General features: G+C 45.6%; 2 protein-coding genes across 3 annotated transcripts in view; one reads left to right on the forward strand and one right to left on the reverse strand.

Annotated features, from left to right (window-relative positions):
• The window catches only part of lrp1aa (low density lipoprotein receptor-related protein 1Aa), a 100634-nt gene that overhangs the window by 66080 nt on the left and 8682 nt on the right, over positions 1-25872 (forward strand). For both annotated transcript variants that reach the window (XM_085273822.1, XM_085273823.1), the window contains exons 28-69: positions 448-579; positions 1396-1623; positions 2112-2286; positions 3799-3893; positions 4006-4155; positions 4321-4461; positions 4697-4822; positions 4940-5071; positions 8424-8558; positions 8822-8951; positions 9067-9193; positions 9282-9433; positions 9569-9693; positions 10751-11125; positions 14814-15003; positions 15110-15314; positions 15465-15657; positions 16228-16353; positions 16952-17080; positions 17176-17295; positions 17386-17499; positions 17598-17747; positions 18009-18131; positions 18223-18339; positions 19231-19359; positions 19482-19604; positions 19724-19864; positions 20276-20463; positions 20575-20758; positions 20849-20934; positions 21027-21146; positions 21329-21516; positions 22262-22467; positions 22552-22740; positions 22850-22998; positions 23090-23183; positions 23280-23396; positions 23495-23614; positions 24187-24309; positions 24714-24839; positions 24925-25041; positions 25710-25816. In XM_085273822.1, the coding sequence (XP_085129948.1) occupies positions 448-579; positions 1396-1623; positions 2112-2286; positions 3799-3893; positions 4006-4155; positions 4321-4461; positions 4697-4822; positions 4940-5071; positions 8424-8558; positions 8822-8951; positions 9067-9193; positions 9282-9433; positions 9569-9693; positions 10751-11125; positions 14814-15003; positions 15110-15314; positions 15465-15657; positions 16228-16353; positions 16952-17080; positions 17176-17295; positions 17386-17499; positions 17598-17747; positions 18009-18131; positions 18223-18339; positions 19231-19359; positions 19482-19604; positions 19724-19864; positions 20276-20463; positions 20575-20758; positions 20849-20934; positions 21027-21146; positions 21329-21516; positions 22262-22467; positions 22552-22740; positions 22850-22998; positions 23090-23183; positions 23280-23396; positions 23495-23614; positions 24187-24309; positions 24714-24839; positions 24925-25041; positions 25710-25816 (6197 nt within the window). The remainder of the gene's footprint in view (positions 1-447; positions 580-1395; positions 1624-2111; positions 2287-3798; positions 3894-4005; positions 4156-4320; positions 4462-4696; positions 4823-4939; positions 5072-8423; positions 8559-8821; positions 8952-9066; positions 9194-9281; positions 9434-9568; positions 9694-10750; positions 11126-14813; positions 15004-15109; positions 15315-15464; positions 15658-16227; positions 16354-16951; positions 17081-17175; positions 17296-17385; positions 17500-17597; positions 17748-18008; positions 18132-18222; positions 18340-19230; positions 19360-19481; positions 19605-19723; positions 19865-20275; positions 20464-20574; positions 20759-20848; positions 20935-21026; positions 21147-21328; positions 21517-22261; positions 22468-22551; positions 22741-22849; positions 22999-23089; positions 23184-23279; positions 23397-23494; positions 23615-24186; positions 24310-24713; positions 24840-24924; positions 25042-25709; positions 25817-25872) is intronic.
• On the reverse strand, positions 11228-13369 carry LOC146574282 (somatostatin receptor type 5-like). Its single transcript, XM_085273826.1, has one exon. It carries the CDS (start codon positions 12817-12819, stop codon positions 11785-11787), a length of 1035 nt encoding a protein of 344 aa, XP_085129952.1. The 5' UTR covers positions 12820-13369; the 3' UTR covers positions 11228-11784.

Below are 25872 nucleotides of genomic sequence, written 5' to 3' on the forward strand. Positions count from 1 at the left end.
ACAAGTTTCTGCCTTCAAAGTTGTTAATTGTACATTTTGAGTTACTGACAGTCATAAACTGAATCACCCCACAAGAAAGTTTGTGTAAGTCAAGACCACTACAGTCAGTATTTCCATCTGCAGTCATTTATAGTTGGCCGTTCTGAGACCTCTCTGACCTCCATCTGCTTATAATGAAAGCCTAAGGCATGTGACGAGACACGAAGGCATCGATAAAACTGTCAGAACAGTAATTAGACAGGAACACCATGCAAGGGGGGAGCTGATTTTGGGAGGGGGGCTGCAAAGTGGCTTGCAGAATTCACGGGGAAAAGAAGTTTTACACTATGCTGAATTTTCTTGACCATTAGGAAGTATAATTACATTCGATTTTAAGCACACATTAAAACATTTCATTGACCTTCATACTTTTAAAATAAAACCTTTTCTGTGCTCATGTCTCCGTAGCTCCTAATCCGTGTGCAGCTAAAGACGGCAAAGAGCCCTGCTCTCACCTGTGCCTCATCAACTTCAATCAGACGTTCTCCTGTGCTTGTCCTCACCTCATGAAGCTGGGCCCTGACAAACGCACGTGTTACGGTAAGGCTGAGCTCACGAACACAAATGCAACCACTGTGGAAAATAGACTCGTTGAGTCTTTCTTAGCCTCCACGCAGTCCTGTTCTTTTCTTGAATGTTACTGTCTAATCCCTGTCCTTGCAGAATTGTTTATTTATAATTTCTTTTATTTTTCTCTTGGAGAAAAAGAGAGAGGATTAAACAGACTTTTTTTTTTTTTTTTTTGCTTTGAGGTCTTTTTGCTGTGACAGCTTTGGAGCGTATTGAGGTGTCCGTCTGTAAAATAGTGAAAGCTGGCCTGTTTATTCAGTGTGTGAGTTTAATATTCAAGGCAGCACTTTCTATTATCTTCGGCGGTAATGGAATGGAGAGCCCCATTCTGTCTGATGCAAGCATCAGACACATCCCCCAGCTTCCACCACCGGCTCTGGGATGGCCAATACAGCCCGGCGCTGTCATTACTCTGCCCTCTCCGGCTCTCTTTCCCTCCTTTGCTGTCTATCATTTAAGCCGCACACAGTTAAATGATACTTGACTGTTGAGACCAGTGCAATTGCAATGTATCTTCACTGATTGAATTCGCTCGCTCTACTCTGGCTGTGCTATTGAGTTAGCCAGCCAGACACAATCATTAGTCAAAAGATGCAATTGGATCAACTGTTTGTTCAAGTGGTAGGAATAATGCGTGGATGTACTGATCCATGCTGTAACCATCTATCCGCAGCTCTGACTCATGCATTAGTGTGTACTCGTGCATTTGACTTGAAGCTACATTTAACTCCCGATTACTCACATTGAATACCAAGGGTCCACGTCAACATCTTGTGTCTCCCGCAGAGTCTCGCCAGTTCTTGCTGTACGCTCGGCAGATCGAGATCAGAGGAGTAGACATCGACAACCCGTATTACAACTATATCATCTCCTTCACTGTGCCGGATATCGACAACGTGACTGTGGTGGACTATGATGCTCTGGAGCAGCGTATCTACTGGTCAGATGTCCGTACTCAGACCATCAAGAGGGCGTTCATCAATGGCACTGGAGTTGAAACTGTGGTTTCTGCTGGTATGATGGAGGCAACACGACACATTACAGAACATAATTAAAAGGCTCATTATTTAGAGCCTTACTTTAAGAAACAAATATAGCAGGGTAATTTTATCAGACTGCACCAAGATTTTTGTCCAGTAGTTAAAAATTAATGCTTCTCTCACTTCTAGATTCCTAGTATGCAGATGCTGTTATGTACAAGGGCTCTACACAACAAAACTCATTAGCTTGGGGAATGGCGATCTTTTGCCTGAAATAATAACCTGAGTGGGCACGTTTTGGTGGATGATCTATGCCAGCTAACTCTGTCTTTAAAAAAAAAAACAAGTTAGCTGGAAACAATAAAAGATTCAGGTGATAAAATGTGTCATCAGTTGTCCTGTTAGCCAACAAATGCAGTACTGCATTTTCTAACCTATGGACACGTGTCCATAGAAAACATCTGTTTTTAAAAAAAAAGGCTGATTAATAAGAGTTTGTTCGTGTTCTTCATCTTTCATCAGATTTGCCCAATACTCATGGTCTGGCTGTCGACTGGGTGTCCAGGAACCTGTTCTGGACCAGTTATGATGCCAACAAGAAGCAGATTAATGTTGCCAGACTGGACGGCTCCTTCAAAAATGCTGTCATCCAGGGCTTAGACAAACCCCACTGTCTAGTGCTCCATCCAGTACTGGGGTTGGTCTCGCACACAAATGCACACACACACTCATACTATAAAGCTGTCGCCACGCTGAAGCTTTCAGAAATTGCTCACAGACACCCTCCTGGCTTCACCTATAACTTGCAACAGATACAAGCAGAAGTCTGCACAAAGACACACACAAACAATCATACAAAGTCTGTCTGGCAGGTTCCCCTCTGTGTGCGCTCACAGTAATTCAGTTCCTGACCTCGGAGTGTTTTGTCACTCAGGAAGTGGTTCCAATCCTTCTCCCCTCATGCTGCCTCTCTCTGTCTTTTTTTTCTATTTCTGTTTCAAAAGTTTCTGTGCTCAGAGTATAAATAATTTACAGCAAGTGTCTCTGTTGTTTTGTGTTTCTTTTTCTGTTTCTCATCACTTTCTTCACTGTGTTTATCTTACATCCTGTCCGTTCCTGTCTTGCCTTGCATAAGTTTTTCTTTTTTTGCCAGCTCCATGAACTCAGTCTTTTCTCAGTCCATCAGAGAATAAAAAAGTCCATCTGTATTCATATACTCAGTTTTGATCTGCCGGAATATGTGGGCTTTTGTGTGTTTGAGGTCAGTGAAGAAAAGATATTTTCTTAAGACAAGTCTCTGCCTCTGTGTGCATTATTTCCACTGTACTCCTTCCTCTCTGTGAAAGGCTTTAGCCTCCTTAAGAGGAGGAATGTTTCCGATCTGAGCATTGTTGGCGTGAGAGAAAATGAGAAGCAGATGTGAGATCTGTGAGCTCTCCCCTTTTTCTGGCACACAAACACGCTGACCCCACCAAAGGTGGGTGGGGTCAAAGAAAGTTGAGGCGGGGCAAAGAGTTGGGAGGGAAATGTGTGTGCGTGTGTGTGTGTGTGTGTGTACACAAACATGACAATATAGGGGTTTATATGCTTCAGATGCTTTATTTAAGGGTAGTTAACAAACAAAGGAAGGGCGTGGTGGCTCTGGCTGGATTTAACAGAAAGTGAATGAGCATAGAAAATGTGCAGTCCAAACAAAGTGGCACACACACGTATATACATGTTACCCTCTATACTCTGCATATGTGCATTTCCTCATGACAGTTTGAGAAGCAGTCATTTATGTGAGTGCATCTGGTGTGGGAGATTAAAGCTGTCAGCGGTTGATCGGGACATTAATTAACTGCTGAACTAAACGCACTGAAATATAGTTTCTTATTTGTCAGGTTTTTGCCAGCTTTATTTCTGCCTCACTCATCGTCATTACAGTCTGTTGATGCGATTTTGGCTTTGAAATGAAAACGGCAGATTGCGTTTTAGAAAAGTCCAAATAAGCTCGCGTGCAGTTCGGTGTTGCTCACAGACCTGATGCTCTCATTTCTTATCGATAACATCACTGTTGTTCATGCTTTGAGTACCTTTAGGCTTTATGGTTTTCAGTGGCGTACTACCACGGTTGGTTCAAGTTTAATAGTGATGTAGTAAAATTTCTCTCTCTCTCTCTTCCTGTTGCGCATCATATCTTTGTGGATTCTCTGCGCACCTCCATCAGGAAGCTGTACTGGACAGATGGGGACAACATCAGCATGGCCAACACAGATGGCACCAACCGCAGCGTCCTCTTCACCAACCAGAAAGGCCCTGTTGGTGAGTTAGCGGCTCTTTTCTGTGACTGTATAAGCGACAGCACCCCCTAGTGACAGGGCAGATGATTACAACTCAGAGCTGTCTTTTTTCTTTTCCTTTTTTTTTTTTTCAGGCCTCTCCATTGACTTTAAAGCTGAGCGGCTTTATTGGATCAGCTCGGGAAACAGCACCATCAACCGCTGTAAACTGGACGGCTCTGGACTTGAGGTGCTTGAAGGGGCCAAGGGCAAGCTGACCAAGGCTACTGCTCTGGCCATCATGGGTAGGTACCCAGAGTGCATTAAAACTGCATTATTCATCTTGCGTGATACTACTCTTATCTGGCTGTGTTGCATTGAAAATTGCTCCGGTTAACACGGTTCTTGTAGTGTGAGATCAGGTTTTAATGGAGAACGCTGATCATCCTCATGTGCGCTGTGTCCTGTAGGAGACAAGTTGTGGTGGGCGGACCAAGGAACTGACCAGATAGGAACCTGTGACAAGAAGGACGGTGGAAACTGGAAAGTCCTGAGGAACAGCACTTCTCCCATGATGCACATGAAAATTTATGATGAAACTGTGCAGAAAGGTGCAGAGTTTGGTGCTGCAAGCCAATTTTTCTGGGGGTTTTTTCAGTCTTTTTTTGCTTTGTGAAATTGCTCTGCAAAAAAAATAGGAAGAAGATATGTCCTTGTTTCATTTAAGATCTGCTGTGCAGACTGCATGTAGCCCAGAGCTTATGTGTGTATCTAAAGCACATCTGTTTATGCCTCTGTTACTAGTCTTTGATTTGTTTTATTTGCTCTTTGCTTTTGTATTTCCAGGCACCAATCTTTGCAGTAATAACAACGGAGACTGTTCCCAGCTGTGTCTCCCCACCTCCCCAACCACCAGATCCTGCATGTGCACTGCAGGATACAGCCTGCGCAGAGGGCAGCAGTCTTGTGAGGGTACGATGCTCCCATACCCATGCCATATGCCTGATTTTAGACAATCCTGGATATATGAAGTGATGAATGTGAAGTGATGCCACGCTCAAAAATGAATATTTTATTTGTTTGCTGTAGGTGTCGGCTCTTTCTTGCTGTACTCTGTGCACGAGGGCATACGGGGTATTCCCTTGGACCCATCAGATAAGTCTGATGCCCTTGTACCAGTGTCGGGCACCTCCCTAGCAGTGGGCATAGATTTTCATGCAGGTAAGAAATTCTCTAGTTCTCTAGTTCGGACCAAAACTTCTGGTCTCAGATTTGCTTAAAAACCTTTAAATTAATTAAAAATCCCAGTCTGCAATTAATACAATACAAAATACTACATAGAGTGCACTATACAGGTCATCGGATGTTCAAGATGGGCTTTACATCTTCCAACAACTGCTCACACTGTCAAGGCAATACACCAGACAATTACATCCACGCTCTTTGGTTCTGTCCACCAGTGCAAAAGTTTTGGCGTGAGATATGTGAAGACTTATCAAAGTGTCTGAAATGTAACATTCCAACCTCCCCCTTAGTGTGTTTGTTGGGCAGCTTAGATAATGTCACTTCAGAAAAGAATATCGCCCATATGGTTTTCACTGCCCTATGCATAGCCAAGAAAACAGTCCTCATGAACTGGAAAAATAAAAATAATCTTAATTCTAACCAATATAGAAATTATCTATTAGATTACATTAGTCTTGATACAGCCTCTGCCACCACATCAGATCAATTGCTCTGGACTCCTTTTATCAGCTCCATCACCTAGTGGAGGTGGGGGGTCATAATTTGGTCCCACCTTCACTGTTGTGATTGGTGTGGGGGTAGGGACAGGCTTAGGGCGTCGGGGGGTTCCCCGGAGGCATCTTCCTTGGGGGGCTCAACCCGGGGTAGCGGTCATGTCCGGTTGGGGGCTCTGTTGGCTCTCAGGTGACTGTTTCCTCGCGGCTGCGTGCAGCGGGGCTAGGGGAGGGTCTGTGCTGACGGACGTGGGTTACTGACCTGGTAGCTTGGCTGGCCCTGGGTGGGTCCGGGATGCGCGTGAGGTTCTGGGGGCGCTCCGTCTCTGGGCTGGGGCCCGGGCTGGGCCTCGGGGGCTTGGATCCTGGTTGGTGTGTTGCCGGGGTTGTGGGCGGGTGGGTGCATGGGGGCCTGGCCCTGGAGCAGGGTGCCGCCGGTGCGTCGAACCGCCTGGGGGGCTCTTCAACTGGTGGGGGAGATGGTCACATCTAGCAGGAGCTTTCTTCTCTTCAGGAACTCTCTGCAGGAGGGGGAGATACAGGAGAGGTGGAGGAAGATCTCAGCCTGGGCGTTTACTGTCTTATGTAGTCTGGAAGATGAGTGGATGGTGGGGTGGGTGCAGTTTTCTCTGTGGTGGGGTTGGGTGGACTGTCCCGGGCTCTGTGGAGCCGGGAGGCGCTGCTGCACTGGGCCCCGGTCTGGATGGGCCTGGGCCCCCTTTCCCTGGCGGGTCGCGGAGTGTGGGAGTGCCTACTGGGGTCAGCGGGGGAGCTGGCCCCAGGGAGGGGTTACCTGCCCCTCCCTTCCTTCCCTCCCCATCTCCAGCTGCCTCTCTCTTCCCGCTCCACCACAACCACCCACACATGCAGGGCCTTGGAGTAGGGGTATGTCACCAGGGTGCAGAGGAGGCTACCCCCCCCTCTGTCCCCTTCTGGCTGCCTCTGCCTCAATTTTATCCCACAACTTAGACATTCACATTATTCACACTCTCATTACACATACATATAGGATCTTGGGGGTGGGCACAATCACGGAGTCCAAATTACCATCAGGGTGTACACCTCACCCCTGGCGTCGTTGCCCACCTCTCAATTTTAAATACACTTAGTCATTGAGGGCTAGCAGGAGGGACTATGCGCTTACCTGCTGCTCTCTGGCAGGTAGCTCCATGCCCTCCTGGGTTTTAATTGCACCTTAGAACACACATGCATCAACACTACAATGAGCGGGTGGAGGGAGGTTTGGAGTCTTCTCCCACCCCCATTCTCTGCGGCCTGCTGGAGCGGGAGGGCTAGGTGGAGTTGGCCGTCCGACTGCGGTCTGGAGTGTGGGGCCTCCCTGCTGCTACGGAGTCGGGGTGGTCTGCCTCTCCCCACCGCAGGGAAAAGGGTAACACCACCTGGGTCTGGGTGCAGTTCCCCCCTCCAGGGGCAAGGGTACCTAGACCCGGTTTGTAGAGTACGCTTGGGGAGTGTGATCGTGTGTACAGCGTCTCTTTATGTCTGTCTCCACGTTGGTTGAGTGTGGAGTGAGTGCATATGAGAGCATGAGGGTGGGAATGGATGTTTGTATCTGTGTGTGCCTGTATGTCTGTGTCTATATGTCAGGTTGGGTATCAGACACCACCTCTCTGGGGACACCTCAGGCCCTCCAAGGTTTGGAGGCCTATCTCCACCCACCACCACTTCCCCTGCCGGTGGCGGACTCCCTCAGGTGTCGGTGCGTTGGTGGTTCTTTGTGTCTGGGGGTGGGCGTCCAGGTACACACCGGCTCACTCCTTGGCGGCCGCTTATCGGGGCCTGGAGCCTGGGGCTCGCTCGGGCCCCTTCGGGGGTGGGGTGCCCCCGGCCTCTCGGCCTGGGGCTCGGTCACTCAGGCACAGCTGGCGGCCGGCGGAGCTCACGGGCGCGTCACTGCAACTCCCCCTGGCTTCTGCTCCGCGGCTGCTGAGTGAACCCTCATCTGGGACTCTCCTCAGCTCTTTCTGGGACAGTGGCGCGGCTGCCCCTCTGTTGGTCTTCCATGGTTTCTTGTGTTCTGGGGGCCTCTGGATGTCTGGAGTTTTGATCTCCTCCATACCTGCTTCACACCCTGGAGGACGGGGCTGTGGCCCCCCCACACTCCCTAGCAGATCGTTACATGGAGAAACCTTTGGAATACAAGCACGCTGATCCACGCAGGTATGCACACGGGTGTTCACTGCTCGTAGACCCAAATTACACCTTTCTTGGCTGCTACCTCGAAGCACATCTGTCCTGCGTGCTGCACAACAACATTGAATATTTAGTATTTACTGCTGTTTACACTTAGCTAGATTAATGCGATGGTGTTGTGTTTAGTATGTTGCTTTGTTTCTTTTTTTTTTGTCTTTTTTTTGCTTGTTTTCTATTCTTCTCTCAACAGGTGATCCAGGAGATTTTTATTTTTTTTTCTCTCCCCCCCTTTCTCACTGTCCCTCTCCCCTTCTGTTTTTCCTTTCCTTCCTCTTTCTTTCTCCCTTTCCTATCTCTCACTCATGTCTGTCCCATCTGTAACATCTGAAAATAAAATATAATAAATAATAAAAACAAAGATCGACCAAATGGACCAATACGGCAATGCCACGATGATCCATTTGGCAAAGTAAATCCATTGGGTATCCTTGTTGGTCTTCAGACAACAATTCTGATGGCTAAAGAACCAAATGGGACAGGCGGAAAAAAAAAAAAAAAAAAAGAAGAAATTCTCTAGTTCTGCATATTTCGTGTAGCTGAATTCACTGCTCCATAAAATATTTGTTAAAGCTACTAGCTTCCTTTTTTAGTCCAACTCTGTGTTTTACTTGTTCCCACAGACAATGACACGATCTACTGGGTAGACATGGGCCTGAGCACCATCAGCCGGGCCAAGAGAGACCAAACCTGGAGAGAGGACGTGGTCACTAATGGCATCGGCAGGGTAGAGGGCATCGCTGTGGACTGGATTGCTGGTGAGAGAAACTGCATCCCGGCTCATGCGTACTAAATTTAGATAATGACAGTTAGACATACTGATAAAGAGCGTTTTGCTTTTCCTCTCTGCACATTTATCATGCTTGCACATACCGCCTGTCACTGTTAAAAGCAACAGTGTGGACCTGTTGCACTAAGTGAGAAAACAGAAAGTAGATGCAAAAACAGAGAGAAAAAAGTATTATTTCCAGGTCAATGCGGTTTAAAAATTAGGAAATTGTTTCTCCTTCATCCTCCACAGGAAACATCTATTGGACAGATCAAGGCTTCGATGTGATTGAGGTGGCCAGGCTGAATGGTTCCTTCCGCTATGTGGTGATCTCGCAGGGCTTGGACAAACCTCGTGCCATCACTGTCCATCCTGAGAAAGGGTGAGAACGAAGGACTGTGCCAGGTTCCTACTTTAGCTTCTCCTTCTGTGATTTATCTCAGTGTTGATTTCTGCGGTATTTGGTTTTCTGTCTTTGCGTGCTTTGGCGCGAGCAGCTACCTGTTCTGGACAGAGTGGGGCCAGTATCCCCGCATCGAACGCTCTCGCCTGGATGGATCTGAGCGAGCCATCCTCGTCAACGTCAGTATCAGCTGGCCCAATGGCATCTCCATCGACTATGAGGTACACCGCAACAGATCATTTTGTACATTTATATCGCTGACTTGCAGCACAGAGAGTGGGCCTAACATTACTTAATGTGGGAATGCAGGATGGTATGCTGTACTGGTGCGATGCCAGGACTGATAAGATTGAGCGCATCAACCTGGAGACTGGAGAAAACAGGGAAGTGGTGTTGGGCAACAACAACATGGACATGTTCTCTGTGTCTGTGTTTGAGAGCTACATCTATTGGAGTGACAGGTCAGATACACCATTCCTACTCAGTTTTATCCCTCTTTTTGCGAATGGTCCTAATGTTTATTTATAAATATATATATTTATATCAGCAAATGTCAGCTTGTGTTTAATGCTGATAATCTGTCTGGTGTCAACCAGGACGCATGCTAATGGCTCCATAAAGAGAGGCAGCAAGGACAATGCCACAGACTCTGTGTCACTGAGGACTGGTATTGGGGTCCAGCTCAAAGACATCAAGGTTTTCAACAGGGCCAGGCAGAAAGGTAAGCAAAGTGTGCTTTAAAGGTGACCTGTTACGCTCATTTCCAGCTCCCCATTTTTATTCTGGCACTCCCTGGAATAGCTTTGCATGAATCGCCTTTTAAAACACTCCTTATTTACTCTTTAAAGGTTTTTATGGAGCACCTCAGTTGATCATATCTTTGAAACTTATTTTAGCTCCTGTGTCCTTAAGCTGCTTCTTTCTAAAACCCAGATTTTCTTATGACTGGCTGTCCTTGCAAACAGGACGCAGTGCTTGGAAATTCATGCTGAGCTGACGTCATCTAAGCCCTGAAGTGGAAAAACAAAGTTATAGATGAAGCATGTGTGAACCCTGAGCTTATCACCTTAGAACACATATGCGTTATTATTATTTAATATACAGCAGTGGAGAGTAAATTTTCCCTATTAAGTTTTAATTTCCTAAATTAAAAATGTGCAATAATGAATACATCGACATTAAATCTGAACAGAAAAGTGGACAAAATCGTGTTTTTGTTTCTTAAAATTTCAAAACTTCTAGATTAATGTGCAAAAGTAGTTTTTGCAACAGTGCAAATACATAAATACTTACAAATCCATAAGGTTTACACTAAAGCGTTGATCAGTCACAGTAAACAGAGTGTTACCACCACACAAAAATCCCCAGCATCACTAAAGGGGCAAATTTCACTGACGGATTGGCCAGGCATCCCTGGGCATGTATGAGTGCGCTGTGCACGGGTTTCTCGTGATAGCTGAGAAGCTTGTTGGAACAAAGACCTGGAGTAAAATAGCGCACTGCTTACTTGGAGTTAACATGTCAGAAACTGTTTGATATACTACATTTTTTTGTGACATACTTTTGAGAGCTATCTGCAGACAGCAAAGCTAAGATAACAAACACAGGAAATGCTGGAAAGTCTGTTCTCGACGACATCATTGCTTGGCTGCGCCGCATCGTCTGCCTTCACATGCCGCTACATATATTCTATAAAATGAGTAAAAGTATAATAAGAGTCAGGTGAAAATATATTATCATTCAAATGTATATTTAATTGCATTTTGTTCTCTTTACAGGAACAAATGTGTGCAAGGAAAACAATGGCGGATGTCAGCAGCTTTGCCTTTACCGTGGCAAAGGACAGCGTACGTGTGCCTGCGCCCATGGCATGCTGGCTGAAGACGGCCGCACGTGCCGCGACTACGATGGCTACCTTCTCTACTCGGAGCGCACCATACTGAAGAGCGTTCACCTGTCCGACGAAAACAACCTGAATGCCCCCGTAAAACCATTCGAGGACCCCGAGCACATGAAGAACGTCATCGCACTCACTTTTGATTACAGAGGAGGAGGAGGCAAAGGAGCTAACCGTATCTTCTTCAGTGATATTCATTTTGGCAACATCCAGCAGATCAGTGATGACGGGTCTGACCGCAAGACTGTAGTAGAGAGTGAGTTTTCCTGATTCTTAAGTTAGTTTTCTTAATGCTTTGTGCTCCGTCCAAGTAACTAACATGACATGGTGATCTGGCCTAAACCTCCCACCCTACCCCACCCAAGGTTTATGGCTCCTGTCATTTGTCCAGTCATAAGACTCCCTGATAAGAAATCTTCCTGGAGAAGAAATCTGCTGGCTTTTCCCTAAAATACTCATATTTATTCTGTAGATGTAGCCAAAGTAGAAACAAAGGAAAAGCATTATTTTAGAACAGAGTGAGAAGCAATACAATCAGGCTGAGAGACAGATAGACTTTCATTCACCTTATCTCAGCACAACAGAACACGGGTGCACCGTTAATGTTTTACTTTAATCTCTTTTACAAGGAATGCGTGATATTCCCGCTGTGCATGTAAAGCAACAAATCCCAGAGCAAAGTTCCCGCTCAATTCAAGAGCAACTGTTGTTCAAAGCAATGATGCTGACTGTTGCTGTGAGAGCTCTTGAGTTGACTTTGTTCATGAAGGCAACGCTGACGTCCAGTTTATCTGTAGTCTTTGATCACGTTTTTTTAGCTTGTGTTTTTTTGTCGATCCCAGTTGCCAGCAGTTCCTCGCTGTGCGCAATTAAAATAGTCACGTTATGTCAAGTTAGCTACTCGTAGTAATACTGTCAGGCAGCAGCCATAGCCACATCCCTGCTGTCTCTTTGTCCGTCCCTCTTGAACAGCCTCAGTAGGTCCTGCCTGAACTTTTCAGACATCAGCACATAGAGAATAGGGTTCATCACTGTAGAGGAGGTTGCCATAAAGCGTGCAAACACAGCAAAGGGGCCATAACGTGGTGAGGCTCCAGTGGCTCCTGTGCCTTTATCCGCCAGTAAGGCCAGCGTCATGCCGTAGGACGGCAGCCAGCACAGGGTGAAAGCCAGCACCAGCATAGCCGACGTTTGGGTCACTTTGCTTTGGTAACGCTCCACCTGGGGGGCTCTTCCAGCATGCCGACTCCTCCATAGGAACATGTAGATGCTGCCATATGCCACTGCTATGGTAACTAGTGGTAGAAAGAAGGCCACAAAGAAATGAGACAGTCCATAGATCAGCTGGTCACGGTGGGTCTGGAAAGCAAAGCATGCAAGCCCGTCAAGGGCTTTTTGTGGGGTTCCTACAGAGCGAAAGACTAGCTGTGGAACAGCAAGGCAGCAGGCTGGGACCCAGACCAGTATGGCAGCTACAGAGACTCGGCGAGTAGTGAGAAGGGAATATGCTCTGGCAGGCTTCACCACAGTCAGATAGCGACACACAGCCAGTGTGGCCAGAGTAAAGATGCTGGTTGAAGAGCAGGCTGATCCCAGGAAGCCCAGCAGACGACACATGAAGTCACCAAATGGCCAGTGCTGCATGGCTATAGCAGCTGTGTGGAAGGGAAGCATGGAGAGCAAAAGCAGGTCTGAAACGCTCAGGGCCAGAAGCAGGATGTCTGTCCCCATACCCATCACAGAGTTTTGGGGAGACTGTCCAATACGTCCCACCCCTCTCCTCCATCGCTTACATAAGATTACTATCACTATGGTGTGTCCGCTAACTCCCAGCACCAGAATTAGTGAATCTAGTATTGGGACTAGAACCTGTTCCACATTGTCCAGTCCAGGGTCACTGCTACTGTTACCCAACAGATCCTCTGAGCTTGTAGAGTTCAGCAGCAGCATTGTGTCTTCAGTTTTGTTGGGTCAGTTTGTTCAATCTGGTCATAAAACTTCTGATCATAAATGTAGGAATGATTAAGGACATTCCAGTAGCAGTGTTCTCAGAAATGACAACGCACAGATTTACAGTTCAAAGTTTAACATGAATCGCCTCAGACTGAATCATGTTAAATACATAAACACATATGACTGTGCTGACTGTATAAAAGTGTACAGTTAAAGCTGCTTCCTCTCGATCTGTTCCACCTCTTATTGGCTTGGTATTGTAGAGGGGAACAAAGTGAGATCAGGCCCCTCCACTGAAGTCAAGACACACCTGATTTCTGAGCTGCTTGCCATTCTTCTGGTTGAACTCCTGTTAAGGGCAAGCGGGTGTTGAGAGGTGAATGCTGTAGATTGTGTGAGTTCAGAGCAGGCAGCTACTCCACATGGCATTCGCCTTCCACAATCAGTATTCCTCATATATCCAGGAAAGGAACTTCCAGAGAAAACCGCAACAGTGGAAAGGATAGTTGATAGTTTGACAGGAAGACAGGATGAAACCAAGTAAGCGGTAGGTGAACTTTGGACTGATTATGATAGAGCAGGACGTGGATGGGCTGTCCAACTCTCTGTGGGAGGGCCTATTGAGGCCCAACATATTTTTTTTCCCCATGCTCTATTTAGTTTCTTCCCATTTTGTGGAAAGGCCTCTGCATTGTCTCGACGTGCATTTGCAGCACAGCCTGCACAAAAACCTGCGCTGATACAAAAAATAAACAAAGAGCGACACAGTGAGATAGTGTTTGCCTTCAGAATCGGGGTAATTATTGACTCCCGGCCTGATGGCAAACACTACACTGCTATCATACCTACTGTAGATAAACGGCCATAAAATCACTGTCAGCAGAGCTCAAGACCTGTATATTCAGCTTGCCTGTATTGGCACAAGCAGCGCGTGAAAATGTAGAGAATCTTTGGTAGCCCTAGATCAACAGTAATGTGATTTGAGCAGACAGTGGTGGCAGTTTGTGATTTAAAATTCATTAACACCGCTAAAGAAAGAGGAAATGGGGGTGAATAGATTTCACGGCGCTCTCTATCGATTGTTAGGGTGTTGATTTATGAGTGCGAGAAGCGGGGGACAGTTGCCTTGCGTGTTGCGATGCTCCGCTTGATTTTCAGTCGCTTTGCTTCTCTCAGAGTCCCATAGCGTGCGCTGGACGCGCGATGATTCACGTCTGCGGTGTCGCACTGGAGATATTGAGGTGTAGTGTGAACTGTCCCACCTGGTGGTAAACCTCACCGTTGCTTTGGCCTGACATCTGATGGGATGAGATCATATCCAGTCCTAAGAAAAGGCTGCTTTAATCATTAGACCTGCACTGTTCCATTGCAGCAGCTGCAGTAACAAGTAGGGGACTATTACTTATTATTTGGAGCGGTCTCTGACTCCATGAAGCACAAGTTACAGTATTTGTTTGTGTCTGCGTCGCGTGTTTTCTCAATACCGGTGCAGCTGTTCTCCATCTGATGTTGCAGAACTTTGTGTTCCTCCATCTCTGCTGACTTTTGGCTGTCCTCTGGCCTCCTTTCAGCCGTGAAGCTCCCAACTTCTTATTAATTTTAAGGCTGGGAAAGCAGAAAAAAATGACCTCTTGCTTCTCATCTCTTGATGAGGCAGTCCAGTGGAAAGTAATATGCTAGCTGGTAACCGTTATTGTGACCTTTATCCTCCACTATTTGCTGGATAAAAGCCTTGAATCACACAGTGTTCTTAGTCATTAATACTAAGCTGTCATGCCCAGAGCCCTGACTCCGGGTTGCCACACAGCAGTCTGCCAGCTCTGAGCTGCTGCCAAACGGTCTACACTTGGCCTTTTAACACAACCCCGTAGCTGACGTGCTTCTTTTTCTTCTCCCTTTTTCCTCTTCTATCTACTCCGTCCCCCACCTCTGGTCGTTGCCTTCTCTTACTGTCTGTGTGCTCTTCTCTCGACTCCTTCATGCTTTTTCAGATGTGGGCTCGGTGGAGGGGTTGGCATACCATAGAGCCTGGGATATGTTGTACTGGACGAGCTACACTACCTCGACTATTACCCGCCACACTGTGGACCAGAGCCGCTGGGGTGCCGTTGACCGGCATACAGTGGTCACCATGTCAGGAGACGACCACCCGAGGGCCTTCGTTCTCGACGAGTGTCAGAGGTAAGAACTGATTCAGTTGTTCACATCGCCGATTTGCAGGCCATTCTGCTCACGCCAGTTCATTACACCTGTTTGTATCACTGATTATTATGTTGTTTTTCCACAGCCTGATGTTTTGGACCAACTGGAACGAGCAGTCTCCCAGTATCATGCGCGCCACTCTGACTGGCTCCAACGTCCTTGTGATCATTGGCACGGACATCCGAACCCCCAACGGCCTGGCCATAGACCACCGTGCTGAAAAGCTTTATTTTTCCGACGCCACACTGGACAAGATTGAACGCTGCGAGTATGATGGCAGTAGGCGCTACGTGAGTGACAAAAACACTAAAAATATTTCTAATGCTGCATGGCTGAGCAATGTGACTGTTTAAATAGCAACCGTCAGCTTTTTACTCTTTCACTGGTTTGATAGAAAAAGACTGGGGTTCTCATGACTGTGGTTTTGCTTCCCCCTGCAGGTCGTGCTGAAGAATGAACCGGTCCATCCATTTGGCCTGGCGGTGTATGGAGACTACATCTTTTGGACCGACTGGGTGAGGAGGGCTGTGCTCCGGGCTGAGAAATACACCGGGGCAGATATGAAGGTCCTGCGTGCTGATATTCCTCAACAGCCGATGGGTATTGTCGCGGTGGCCAATGACACTAACAGCTGTAAGTCTTTGCACCAAATGAGGAAATTCAATGTAAAATTGATTTTCATCACAGTCCTCTGTCGTAAGACTACGACTGCTGGACTGTTTCATGTAAATGTGTGAAGCAAATCGATCTTACATAAAGCCTGCAAACCAAACATTGGTTGAGTTGAGCCGGTAAAACATTCAACATCTTTTTCACATTTATGATAAGTGAAGGAATCCTGAATTTTTCTACTATTTATTTATTTTTTATTCCTCTCTGCATTTATCATTGTTCGTATCTTTTTATTTCAATCAAGTCAAGCATTTTTCCACTCTACCGTATCTTTTCCCTCGAGTTCCCTTATTCAGTAAACAGTTTTGCACCAATACCCGCAGCACCGATGCAAGCCGAGAGCCCGCTGTAACAGCCGCAAATCCTATTTAGATAGAGTCACATTGTGCATTCAGCTGAGGCAGAGCCATTGCCGGGTTCACCCAGGTGTTTCTGTCTGCTCGTGATGTGTGTTCGCCTGTGTGTCAGGAGATTGGATGCGAGATCAGAAATTCTCAGGTTTGTGTGCTAACTGTCCTCCTGTTTGCACAGGTGAATTCTCCATGTGTCGTGTTAACAACGGGGGATGTCAGGACCTGTGTTTGCTGACCTCTGAGGGAAGGGTCAACTGCAGCTGTCGGGGCGACAGGAAGCTATTCGAAGACAACACTTGCATAGGTAATTCAAGAATAGGACACGCTTATATGGAGGAAATGTTTATACACAGGAAACAAAGCGAGGACGATTTCAAAATTCGGACACATTTTTTTTTATAGCTCCATAAGTAAACAGAAACACTAAATCAGATCAGTGTGCCTTTAAAACACAACATCCTCGAGATAAATTTGTACACTGATTTTCAAGGTACCTAGCAAACAGGTTGCTCCCATCTTCTTGGAGGACTCATCACACTTCTTCCGTGGATTTAGGCTGTCTTCATCTAATCTTGATAACTGAAGAGAAGGGGGCTGGTCGGGGACTGTCTTTGGTAGAACTTGTTATTGTTTTTGCTGAAGATGGATATTAAAAACTCTTGGCTGAGTGTTTGAGGCCGCGCACTGCCGAATGAGCTGAGACTGAGCAGCATTACTGTAGATGTGTCCCAGATGGTACTGTTGCGTGGTGATGCTGGTGATGATGAGCAGACATTCTTCTCGGGCAGAACTTGATGTGATAAAGTAACAAGCAAAGACAGATATCGGCTCTGTGCCTGCTCTGATTGTCTTGGGTTAGGCGACTCTTCCTAAGTCCCTATTTCTCTCTTTTTGCCTGTCAGCCCTCAACACGACATGTAACAGCATTGATGAGTTTGAGTGTGGAAATGGAGACTGCGTTAACTACACCCTGACTTGTGATGGCATGGCTCACTGCAAGGACAAGTCTGATGAGAAGCAGTCATACTGCGGTGAGTGGAACCTTTTTTTGCGCGTCGAAACACTATCAGCCGTGTTTTTTTCTTGTTGGATTTTGTAGTTAGAATCCATCCTGTCTGGTTTTCAGCCAACCGCGTCTGCAAGAAGGGCTACAGACGCTGTGTGAATGGCCGCTGTGTGGGTCACAGCTCCTGGTGCAACGGGCAGGATGACTGTGGAGACAGCTCAGATGAGCTCTTCTGTAACAGTGAGTCTGCTTTTCCAATTAATCAAACATTTTTGCATTCGCATTTCTTAAAATATTGCTCTCACTAACCGCCGCCTCTCCTCTCGCCAGCCACGCTGTGCTCAGCCGATCAGTTCCAATGCAAAGACGGAAGCTGCATCTCCAACTCCAGCAAGTGCAACCAGAAAGTGGACTGCGAGGACGCTAGTGATGAGATGAACTGCAGTAAGTTAAGATCATCAGATTTGTTCTTAAAAATTCAATGTTGACATTTTTGCTACTCTGAGGCAGTGGTAAAATGTTTTGCTTCTCTCTTTGTTAAGCCGCCACAGACTGTTCCAGTTATTTCCATCTGGGAGTGAAGGGAGTGACATTTCAGAAGTGCGAGTTCACCACACTCTGCTATGCACCTTCTTGGCAGTGTGACGGTGCCAACGACTGTGGAGACTTCTCAGATGAAAGAAATTGCCCTGGTATTTTAATTACATCTGACAGCTAAATCTACTTGGATTGAGTTTTTTTGTTTGTTGTTAGAGTAGAAAGAACTATTTGGATTATGCCACAGGGAACAGGGAAAAACGATGAATGTTTTCATCCATTAACTTGTGTTTTGGGAGGTAATTCTCCTTGAAAAACACAGCAAAGTAAATGTAATTTGTTTTTCCTCTCTTCATGCTGGATTAACTCTTTGATGTTTCCTTTTCAAACTAACCTCTTTTCTGCTGCTCTGCCAGGGAGCGGGAAAACAAAGTGTCCAACGCCCTTCTTCGCCTGCCCCAGCGGTCGTTGCATCCCTATGAGCTGGACCTGTGATAAGGAGAACGACTGTGAGAACGGTGCGGACGAGGCTCATTGTGGTAAGTTCGTATACGCTGTACAGGACAACAGACCGTTGCTTTGTTTCAATGTCTTTGCTTTGCACTTTACGCGTTCTCACTTCTCCTTTAGACAAGTTCTGCTCAGCCACCCAGTTTGAGTGTGGGAACCACCGCTGCATTCCTAACCGCTGGGTTTGTGATGGAGCGGATGACTGCGGGGACAGCAGTGACGAGGACAGCAAGTGCAGTAAGTGCTGAAGGCATATTTAGACATGGACAAATACTGAACTCCTAAAGTTGAGTGAATATTGCAACAGTTTTTAACCTGCAGCACTGATTAAATGTATGAGTCACCCCTAATTTCTGTATACTGTGAACTTTCATAGTCAGTAAGATTTTCTTGCAATTTTTAGTGTTCTTGATCAACAGATCTCCAGGCTTTCAGTTATTTTCAGTTATTTTCAGTCGAGTTCTTGTACCTGAACATTTTCTGAGAATTTCTTTTTGTTTGTTAAGCCACATGACTTGATTTGACTCATGCGTCAAAGTTAAGCATAAAAAGGCACCTAACTCAAGGTATGGATCAGTCTACACATAACAAACAACTTAGCAAAGAACCAATAAGTTGTATCCAAGGAAACTGGAAAAGCAGAGTACAAATGCAGAAGAGGCATTGAGTATCTACAGCAGATGAACAATATCTGAAATCCATGTCCTTAAGAAATAAGAAGAAATCCAGACATAGGAGCTGAGATAGAAAAACACACAATGGAACACTGTTAGTCATGGATTGGCGTCCCCAAAGCTCGGACCTCAAAATGATTTAAACAGTGTGCGACAATCTTTACAGAGAAAGCAACAAAAAGCAGCCATCATCCAAAGAAGAGCTTTGAATGTCCTTCGAGAAGCCTGGAGAACTGAATTGTACCACATGTTTGCATGTGCTTTGCTGCACCTACCTCATATTTTCTTAGCAAAATATAAGGAAATGATGGGTGGTCTTCTGCGCACTAAACAATATGAGTTTAATAAGTGCAAAACATTAGGCTGTGTACAAAAAATTTGATTTTTTTAAAAAATTTTTATATTAAAATAACCATTAATAGACATTCCAATCAGTCACCTCTTTCTATTACAGAGACTAAAACCTGCAGTCCAGAGACGTTCCAATGCCCCGAATCACACAGGTGTATTCCTAAACGCTGGATGTGTGACGGAGATAAAGACTGTCCTGATGGAGCTGACGAGAGCATGAAAGCTGGCTGCTGTGAGTGCAAGCTGAGGGCTGAGTTTGATCAAGATAAATAGATTTTAATAACTCTCATAGACTAAGGAATATCTGTCAGTTTTAATGATCTCACTTGTGCGCCAATTATTTCTGCGCCTCAGACTTCAACAACACATGCAGCAGCAATGAGTTCATGTGCCAGAACCGACAGTGTATACCCAAGCACTTTGTGTGTGACCATGACAACGACTGCAGCGACGGCTCAGACGAGTCCCAGGAGTGCGGTGAGTGGAGCCGTGACCTGTGATTTGAAACACTCTCCCTCCTCCTGAGTGTGTGGGGGTTTTTTTGGGGGTTTTTTGGGTTTTTTTTTTGAAGTAGCATGTACCGTTTGTCGCTACAGAGTATCCGACGTGTGGACCGAACGAGTTCCGCTGTGCGAACGGACGCTGTCTCATTAAAAATTCATGGGAGTGTGATGGAGACTTCGACTGTCATGACCACTCAGATGAAGCTCCAAAAAATCCCCGGTGCACTGGCCCAGGTTAGACACACAGAGTCTCTCCAGGAGTACTTTATTTATTCAGTTCATGTATTCAGTATATTTATTGAATTAGTGTGATTACAGGACATGTAAAATTCATTTTTAACCACTGAACTTGCAAAAAAACCTCCAAAATAAAAATAAAGGGACAATAATATTATAGCATATATAAAGGAGGTTCCAGGAAAGAAAGGGAACAAGGAGAAGTCACAGTCTTTATATTATAATTAAATACTGTATGCTAACAAGCCTAAAAGAGAATAAGACTCCACTATCTTTATCTTTTTGGCAATTGTAATCCGCTCTCAGCGTTTGCGACTGAAATTAATCCTGAGGCTTTTATATCAGCTACGCCGGCTGACATTTTCTCTTCATTTGTTTCTCATTTCATTGCTTCACTTTGCGGAACAGAGAAGAAGTGCAACGACACCGCGTACATCTGCAATAATGGAAACTGCGTGAACGAGACGTTGCTCTGCAACCATAAAGACGACTGTGGCGACGGCTCTGATGAGCTCAACTGCTTCATTAACGAGTGCCTGAACAGCAAACTGAGTGGCTGCTCCCAGCTCTGTGAAGACCTGAAAATAGGGTTTAAGGTAAGTGAACAGCATGAAATTAGGACTTGAGTTCTTAAGTAATGGATGTGTAAAAAAAAAAAAATTGCACGGACTGCTGCTTTACCTGCTCTGTGCTTTGCTCCCCCACAGTGCAGATGCCATCCCGGCTTTCATCTGAAAGATGACAGGAAGACTTGTATTGACATAGATGAATGCACGACCACTTACCCGTGCACGCAGCGGTGCATCAACACGCACGGCAGCTTCCACTGTCTGTGTGTGGAGGGTTTCCAGCTTAGCCCCGAGAACCCCACAATATGCAAATCCACTTCTGGTAAGAAATGTGACAGATTATTAGCATTCAGGGATGTGTTTAAGGGAAAGCCTCTCATAATTTGTCATATCCTCTCTTCACTCCTTGCAGATGAAGAACCCTTCCTCATCTTTGCCAACCGCTATTACCTGAGAAAGCTCAACTTGGACGGCTCTAACTACACCTTAATCAAACAGGTGAGCCCTGCAGTTTCAGTCCTGCTGATGTGATTGGAAAGTGCTGGAGTTTATCTACACAACAGACTAATGCAGTTCCCATGCCTTGACAGGGCTTGAACAATGCTGTCGCTCTAGACTTCGACTATCGCCAGCAGATGATTTATTGGACAGATGTGACCACCCAGGGCAGCATGATTCGACGCATGCACATCAATGGCAGCAATGTTCAGGTCAGCATAGAAGCGTCTTGGCAGAGGAAGAGAAATAAAATGTGCTGCTAATAAATGCTAGAAATGTAAACTATATTCAAAATGATGAATGTGTTCGTGTGTGTGTGTACATTGCATGTGCAGTGAAAGCCAAAGACACGCTTTTAGTTTCAGAAAATAAAAACTGCCTGCTCATTTGTCAGGTTCTTCACCGCACATCACTCAGCAACCCAGACGGCCTGGCAGTCGACTGGGTAGGAGGAAACCTGTACTGGTGTGATAAAGGACGGGATACTATTGAGGTGTCGAAGCTGAATGGAGCTTATCGAACAGTTCTGGTCAACAACGGCTTGAGGGAGCCTCGCGCTCTGGCTGTGGATGTACGCTACGGGTAAGAGTGACACTGCAAAATGTTCCTAAAGTGCTAACAGAGAAGGTTTTTTTTTTTCTTTTTCTTTTTGGAAGAAGAATTTTTAGGTTTCTGTTTGAAGTGAAGGGCTCACTTTACCAATATCTGTTGTAGTCAGTAACCTACATCTGTAGGTTACATGAGGTGAAATGAACATGAGACTCTAAATCAGTTTTTCTCAAACAGGGTAATAATACCTCTTGTGGTGCTTTGGAGAACTGCAGGCAAAATAAGATTTCTTTTCAAAAATGTTTTGTACAATTCCTACAATTAGTAACATTTAAAAAAATGTAAGCTTGATAAAGCTCGCTTACTAGATTCATGTGTGTTCCATCCTGATCTTGTTTGATGAAACTCCTGTAGAGCACTTTGTCACTGGTCTCTTGCCTTAAAAAGCACAATTTTAATACATTTCTCATTCTTACTCTCTAGTAAGATAGTCTTCCTGTTTTCAGTGAAAATTTGTATCTAGTTTAACCAGTCAGCTGCTGTAAAAGCTCACAGAAATGTTTTCCATCTTTTTAGTTGTGAATTTTAATCCATAGAAATGAAGTATTTTTCAGTGTCTTCAGACATTAACCATTTTTGATGGTCAGCGCATAATTGTCAGACAAAATATCAAAGGTTGACAAAATAAGAAGGTTGAATGTCTAGGACATCTTGAACCTTGTAAATGTTAAATTCAGATTTGCTATTAATCAGTAAACCTTATAAATATCCTTCACAGGTACTTGTACTGGTCTGACTGGGGTGACAACCCCCACATAGGGAGGATTGGGATGGATGGCACCAACAGGAGCGTCATTGTGGAGGATAAGATCACCTGGCCCAATGGTCTAACTCTGGACTTTATTAATGACCGCATTTACTGGGCTGACGCTCGGGAGGACTACATTGCGTTTGCTAGCCTGGATGGAACAAGCAGACATATAGGTAACATACACATAAACGCACAAGAGCAACTTCAGGTGTTGATTTTGTGGCTAAATTCTCCGTCTTTATGCTTGCACGTTGTAGTTCTGGCCCAGGATATTCCCCACATCTTTGCCATGACTTTATTTGAGGAGTACATCTACTGGACAGACTGGGAAACAAAGTCCATCAACAGAGCTCACAAGACTCTGGGGACCACCAAGACCATGCTGATCAGCACCTTACACAGACCCATGGACATCCACATTTACCACCCATATCGCCAACCTGATGGTAGGACAAAGATACCCGTCATTAACAACCACATGTTAATCTTCATCTGTGCTCTGGTTCTGTCTGATTTGCTCTGTGTTCTCCTTGTTAACATGTCTCTCCTCTTCAGTGGAAGGCCACCCGTGCCAGACAAACAATGGAGGCTGCAGTAACCTGTGCTTGCTCTCTCCTGGAGGCGGTTACAAGTGCGCTTGCCCCACCAACTTTTACCTAGCAGCCGATGGCAAACACTGCTTGTCCAACTGCACCGCCAGTCAGGTAAAAGCATATCTGCCTGTATTAAAACATGATGACACATCACAATACCAGATATTAAAAAAAATCATCTGTTTTTCTTCTTTTCCTTCAGTTTGTTTGTAAAAACGACAAATGCATCCCATTCTGGTGGAAGTGTGACACTGAAGATGACTGTGGTGACCACTCAGATGAGCCCGCAGACTGTCGTGAGTGATCCGACCGTAGCAGTCGTGACACATTACTGTTGTAGGCTGACGTTTTGATTATGCTGGTTAATAATGCGCCACGTATTCTCCCTGTAGCTGAGTTTAGGTGCAGACCAGGCCAGTTCCAGTGTGGTACGGGCATCTGTACTAACCCGGCCTACATCTGTGACGGAGACAATGACTGCCAGGATAACTCTGATGAAGCCAACTGTGGTACAAACACCTACACATATCTAGAAAGTCTAAATTAGAACTGACAGTCTTTATCCCATGTAATCACTATTTATTGTATTTGTTTGGGGTTTTTTCAGACATCCACGTGTGCCTGCCAAGTCAGTTTAAATGTTCCCACCCCAGTCGATGTATCCCTGGCATCTTCCGCTGCAATGGGCAGGACAACTGTGGAGACGGAGAGGATGAGAAAGACTGCCGTAAGTCATTAGTTCCTCTGCTATTTTCTTAGTGTCTCCCTTTCCTGTTCACTACGGTGTGACTGCCTTTTTATCTTAAACACTTTGGTTCGGAGCAAGCTGTCTCCGTCACTTGTAGCAAATTTGTCCCCAGAGGATGAACCAATCTGATTGCAGAGAGGCCATAACCGTCCTTCTTTTGTCTCACTTAGGCCACTATACTATTAAGCAGATGGGAAATTGCTAAACGCTGTGTCCCTCCCCGGAGGATCTCTGTCCTTTTTGACCTTTCCTTTAGCAACGAAGCCCTTGGGCCAAATTATGTTGCATAATGTAATTGGGATGGCATTTGCTAAGGACATTTCATTTTCCCTAGAGAGAGATTACATGAACTGTTCAGTTGTAGTATCCAGAGGTCAAAATGAGCATTTTAGCACCTTTATAGCAGGATCTCCGTGTTTGCAGTTTGAAGGAGCCAGTAGCAGAACCCAAACACTGCAGCTTTTTAACATGTGAATTCTTCAAATGGAGAGCAGCTTGTCTTTATGTAGTGTGATGAAGTAAATGGGCCCATCTGTTTGCCTCATATGCAGCGGAGGTAACGTGCGCCCCCAACCAGTTCCAGTGTACCATCACGAAGCGCTGCATCCCACGGGTGTGGGTGTGTGACAGGGACAACGACTGCGTGGATGGATCTGATGAGCCTGCCAACTGCAGTAAGACATCTTTCTTTTTATTACAACACCAAAACAATTGCTCTGCTTATGAAGAGCGTCTCCTCCGCATCGAAATGAAATGGCTCAGTAATAGAATCTGACCAATTATACTAATGAGACGCTGTGAATGTCAGCACCAGAGGAAATCTGGATGTGGAGAATATTGCGCTGGAGTTTAAAAGAGAAATTTAAAACTACGGAGTGAAACAGAGCTGCATCTAGACTTTTATCATGTCGTCGTTCACCCTTTTATTGTCGAGTTTGAAGCTGATTAAAACCCAGGCAATTCTTTTTACAGCATCAGTAAAGGAGGCATGACCTGTTTATCCGTTAGGAGGGAGTAAGCCTGTAAAGTCCCATATCTACTTTTGAGGGTCTAATCCAGTCAGTCTCCTCTGTTGCAGCTCAGATGACATGCGGTGTGGATGAGTTCCGCTGCAAGGACTCGGGCCGCTGCATCCCGGCACGATGGAAGTGTGACGGAGAGGATGACTGCGGGGACGCGTCGGATGAACCCAAGGAGGAGTGTGGTAAGGAAAGAGTTTTGGAAGGTGAATAAAGATAAAAGATGCTGGCGATGAGGGGAAACTTGTGCTAAATATGTATTTTGTACAGATGAGCGGACGTGTGAGCCTTACCAGTTCCGCTGTAAAAACAACCGCTGCGTGCCTGGCCGCTGGCAATGCGACTACGACAATGATTGCGGTGATAACTCAGATGAAGACAAGTGTGGTAGGTCACCCCAGCTTTTCTTACTTTTGGATGGGACGGCGCCCACTAACACTCTCACCCACCCTCGACGCACAGTGATTTGTAATATAATTGTTAAGTAATCTGTTCCATTAGAGTGGGTTTTAGTGGTGAGCAGGGTTTCGCTTGTCACTCTGCGTTTGTGTCTTATATTTATACACGCATGGTTGAGATTTAATTTGTTTTTAAGTTAGATGGCTTTACGGCCATTTGCACATCTCACGTTCACATCATCTCATGTCTGTTTTGCATTTTACACTGGCCAGTTGCTGTGAGCCAGAGGTAGGTGTTATCACCAGTTACCCAGCCCTTTGTGTGCCCCCGGCTTTTCTTTTAGTCCTGCCAGTATTTTTTTTTTCCATTTTATTTGTTTATTTTTAAATCCCCGTAGCTCTTTTAGCTCCCGTGTTACACATGCCCGATTCTGTACCCACCGAGCCAACCCTGTGATATGAACTATCTGACTTATTTTATCCACGTACGTCCGGCTCTCAACAGAGCTTCTTGTGTTGTTTTTTTCAGTCTGCTCTATTCCCGCCTTTTCTCTTCTATTTTCCTTTCCTTACACCTCTCCTTGCTCCTTGCTTCGACTCTCCTTGCTCCTAAATCATGCTCACACCCATTCTGAGCGCTTGCCCCTGTGTCCTCAGTGCCTCGCCAGTGCTCCGAGAGCGAGTTTTCCTGCACAAACGGGCGTTGCATTGCAGGGCGCTGGAAATGTGACGGGGACCACGACTGCGCTGATGGCTCAGATGAGGTATCGCTCACATTTTAACTTCTGATGGAACTTTTTGGTTTAAAATCTGACGTGCT

The sequence above is a fragment of the Mchenga conophoros genome, linkage group LG5 (assembly GCF_057382185.1).
Source record: "Mchenga conophoros isolate Kocher_MC1m ecotype Shallow Benthic linkage group LG5, M_conophoros_male_GT1.1, whole genome shotgun sequence".
In the NCBI taxonomy this organism is placed as follows: domain Eukaryota; kingdom Metazoa; phylum Chordata; class Actinopteri; order Cichliformes; family Cichlidae; genus Mchenga; species Mchenga conophoros.

What these genes read in the sequence shown, in the direction of transcription:
- LOC146574282 (XM_085273826.1), bottom strand. Translation starts at nt 12,819, where the DNA reads ATGCTGCTGCTGAACTCTACAAGCTCAGAGGATCTGTTGGGTAACAGT.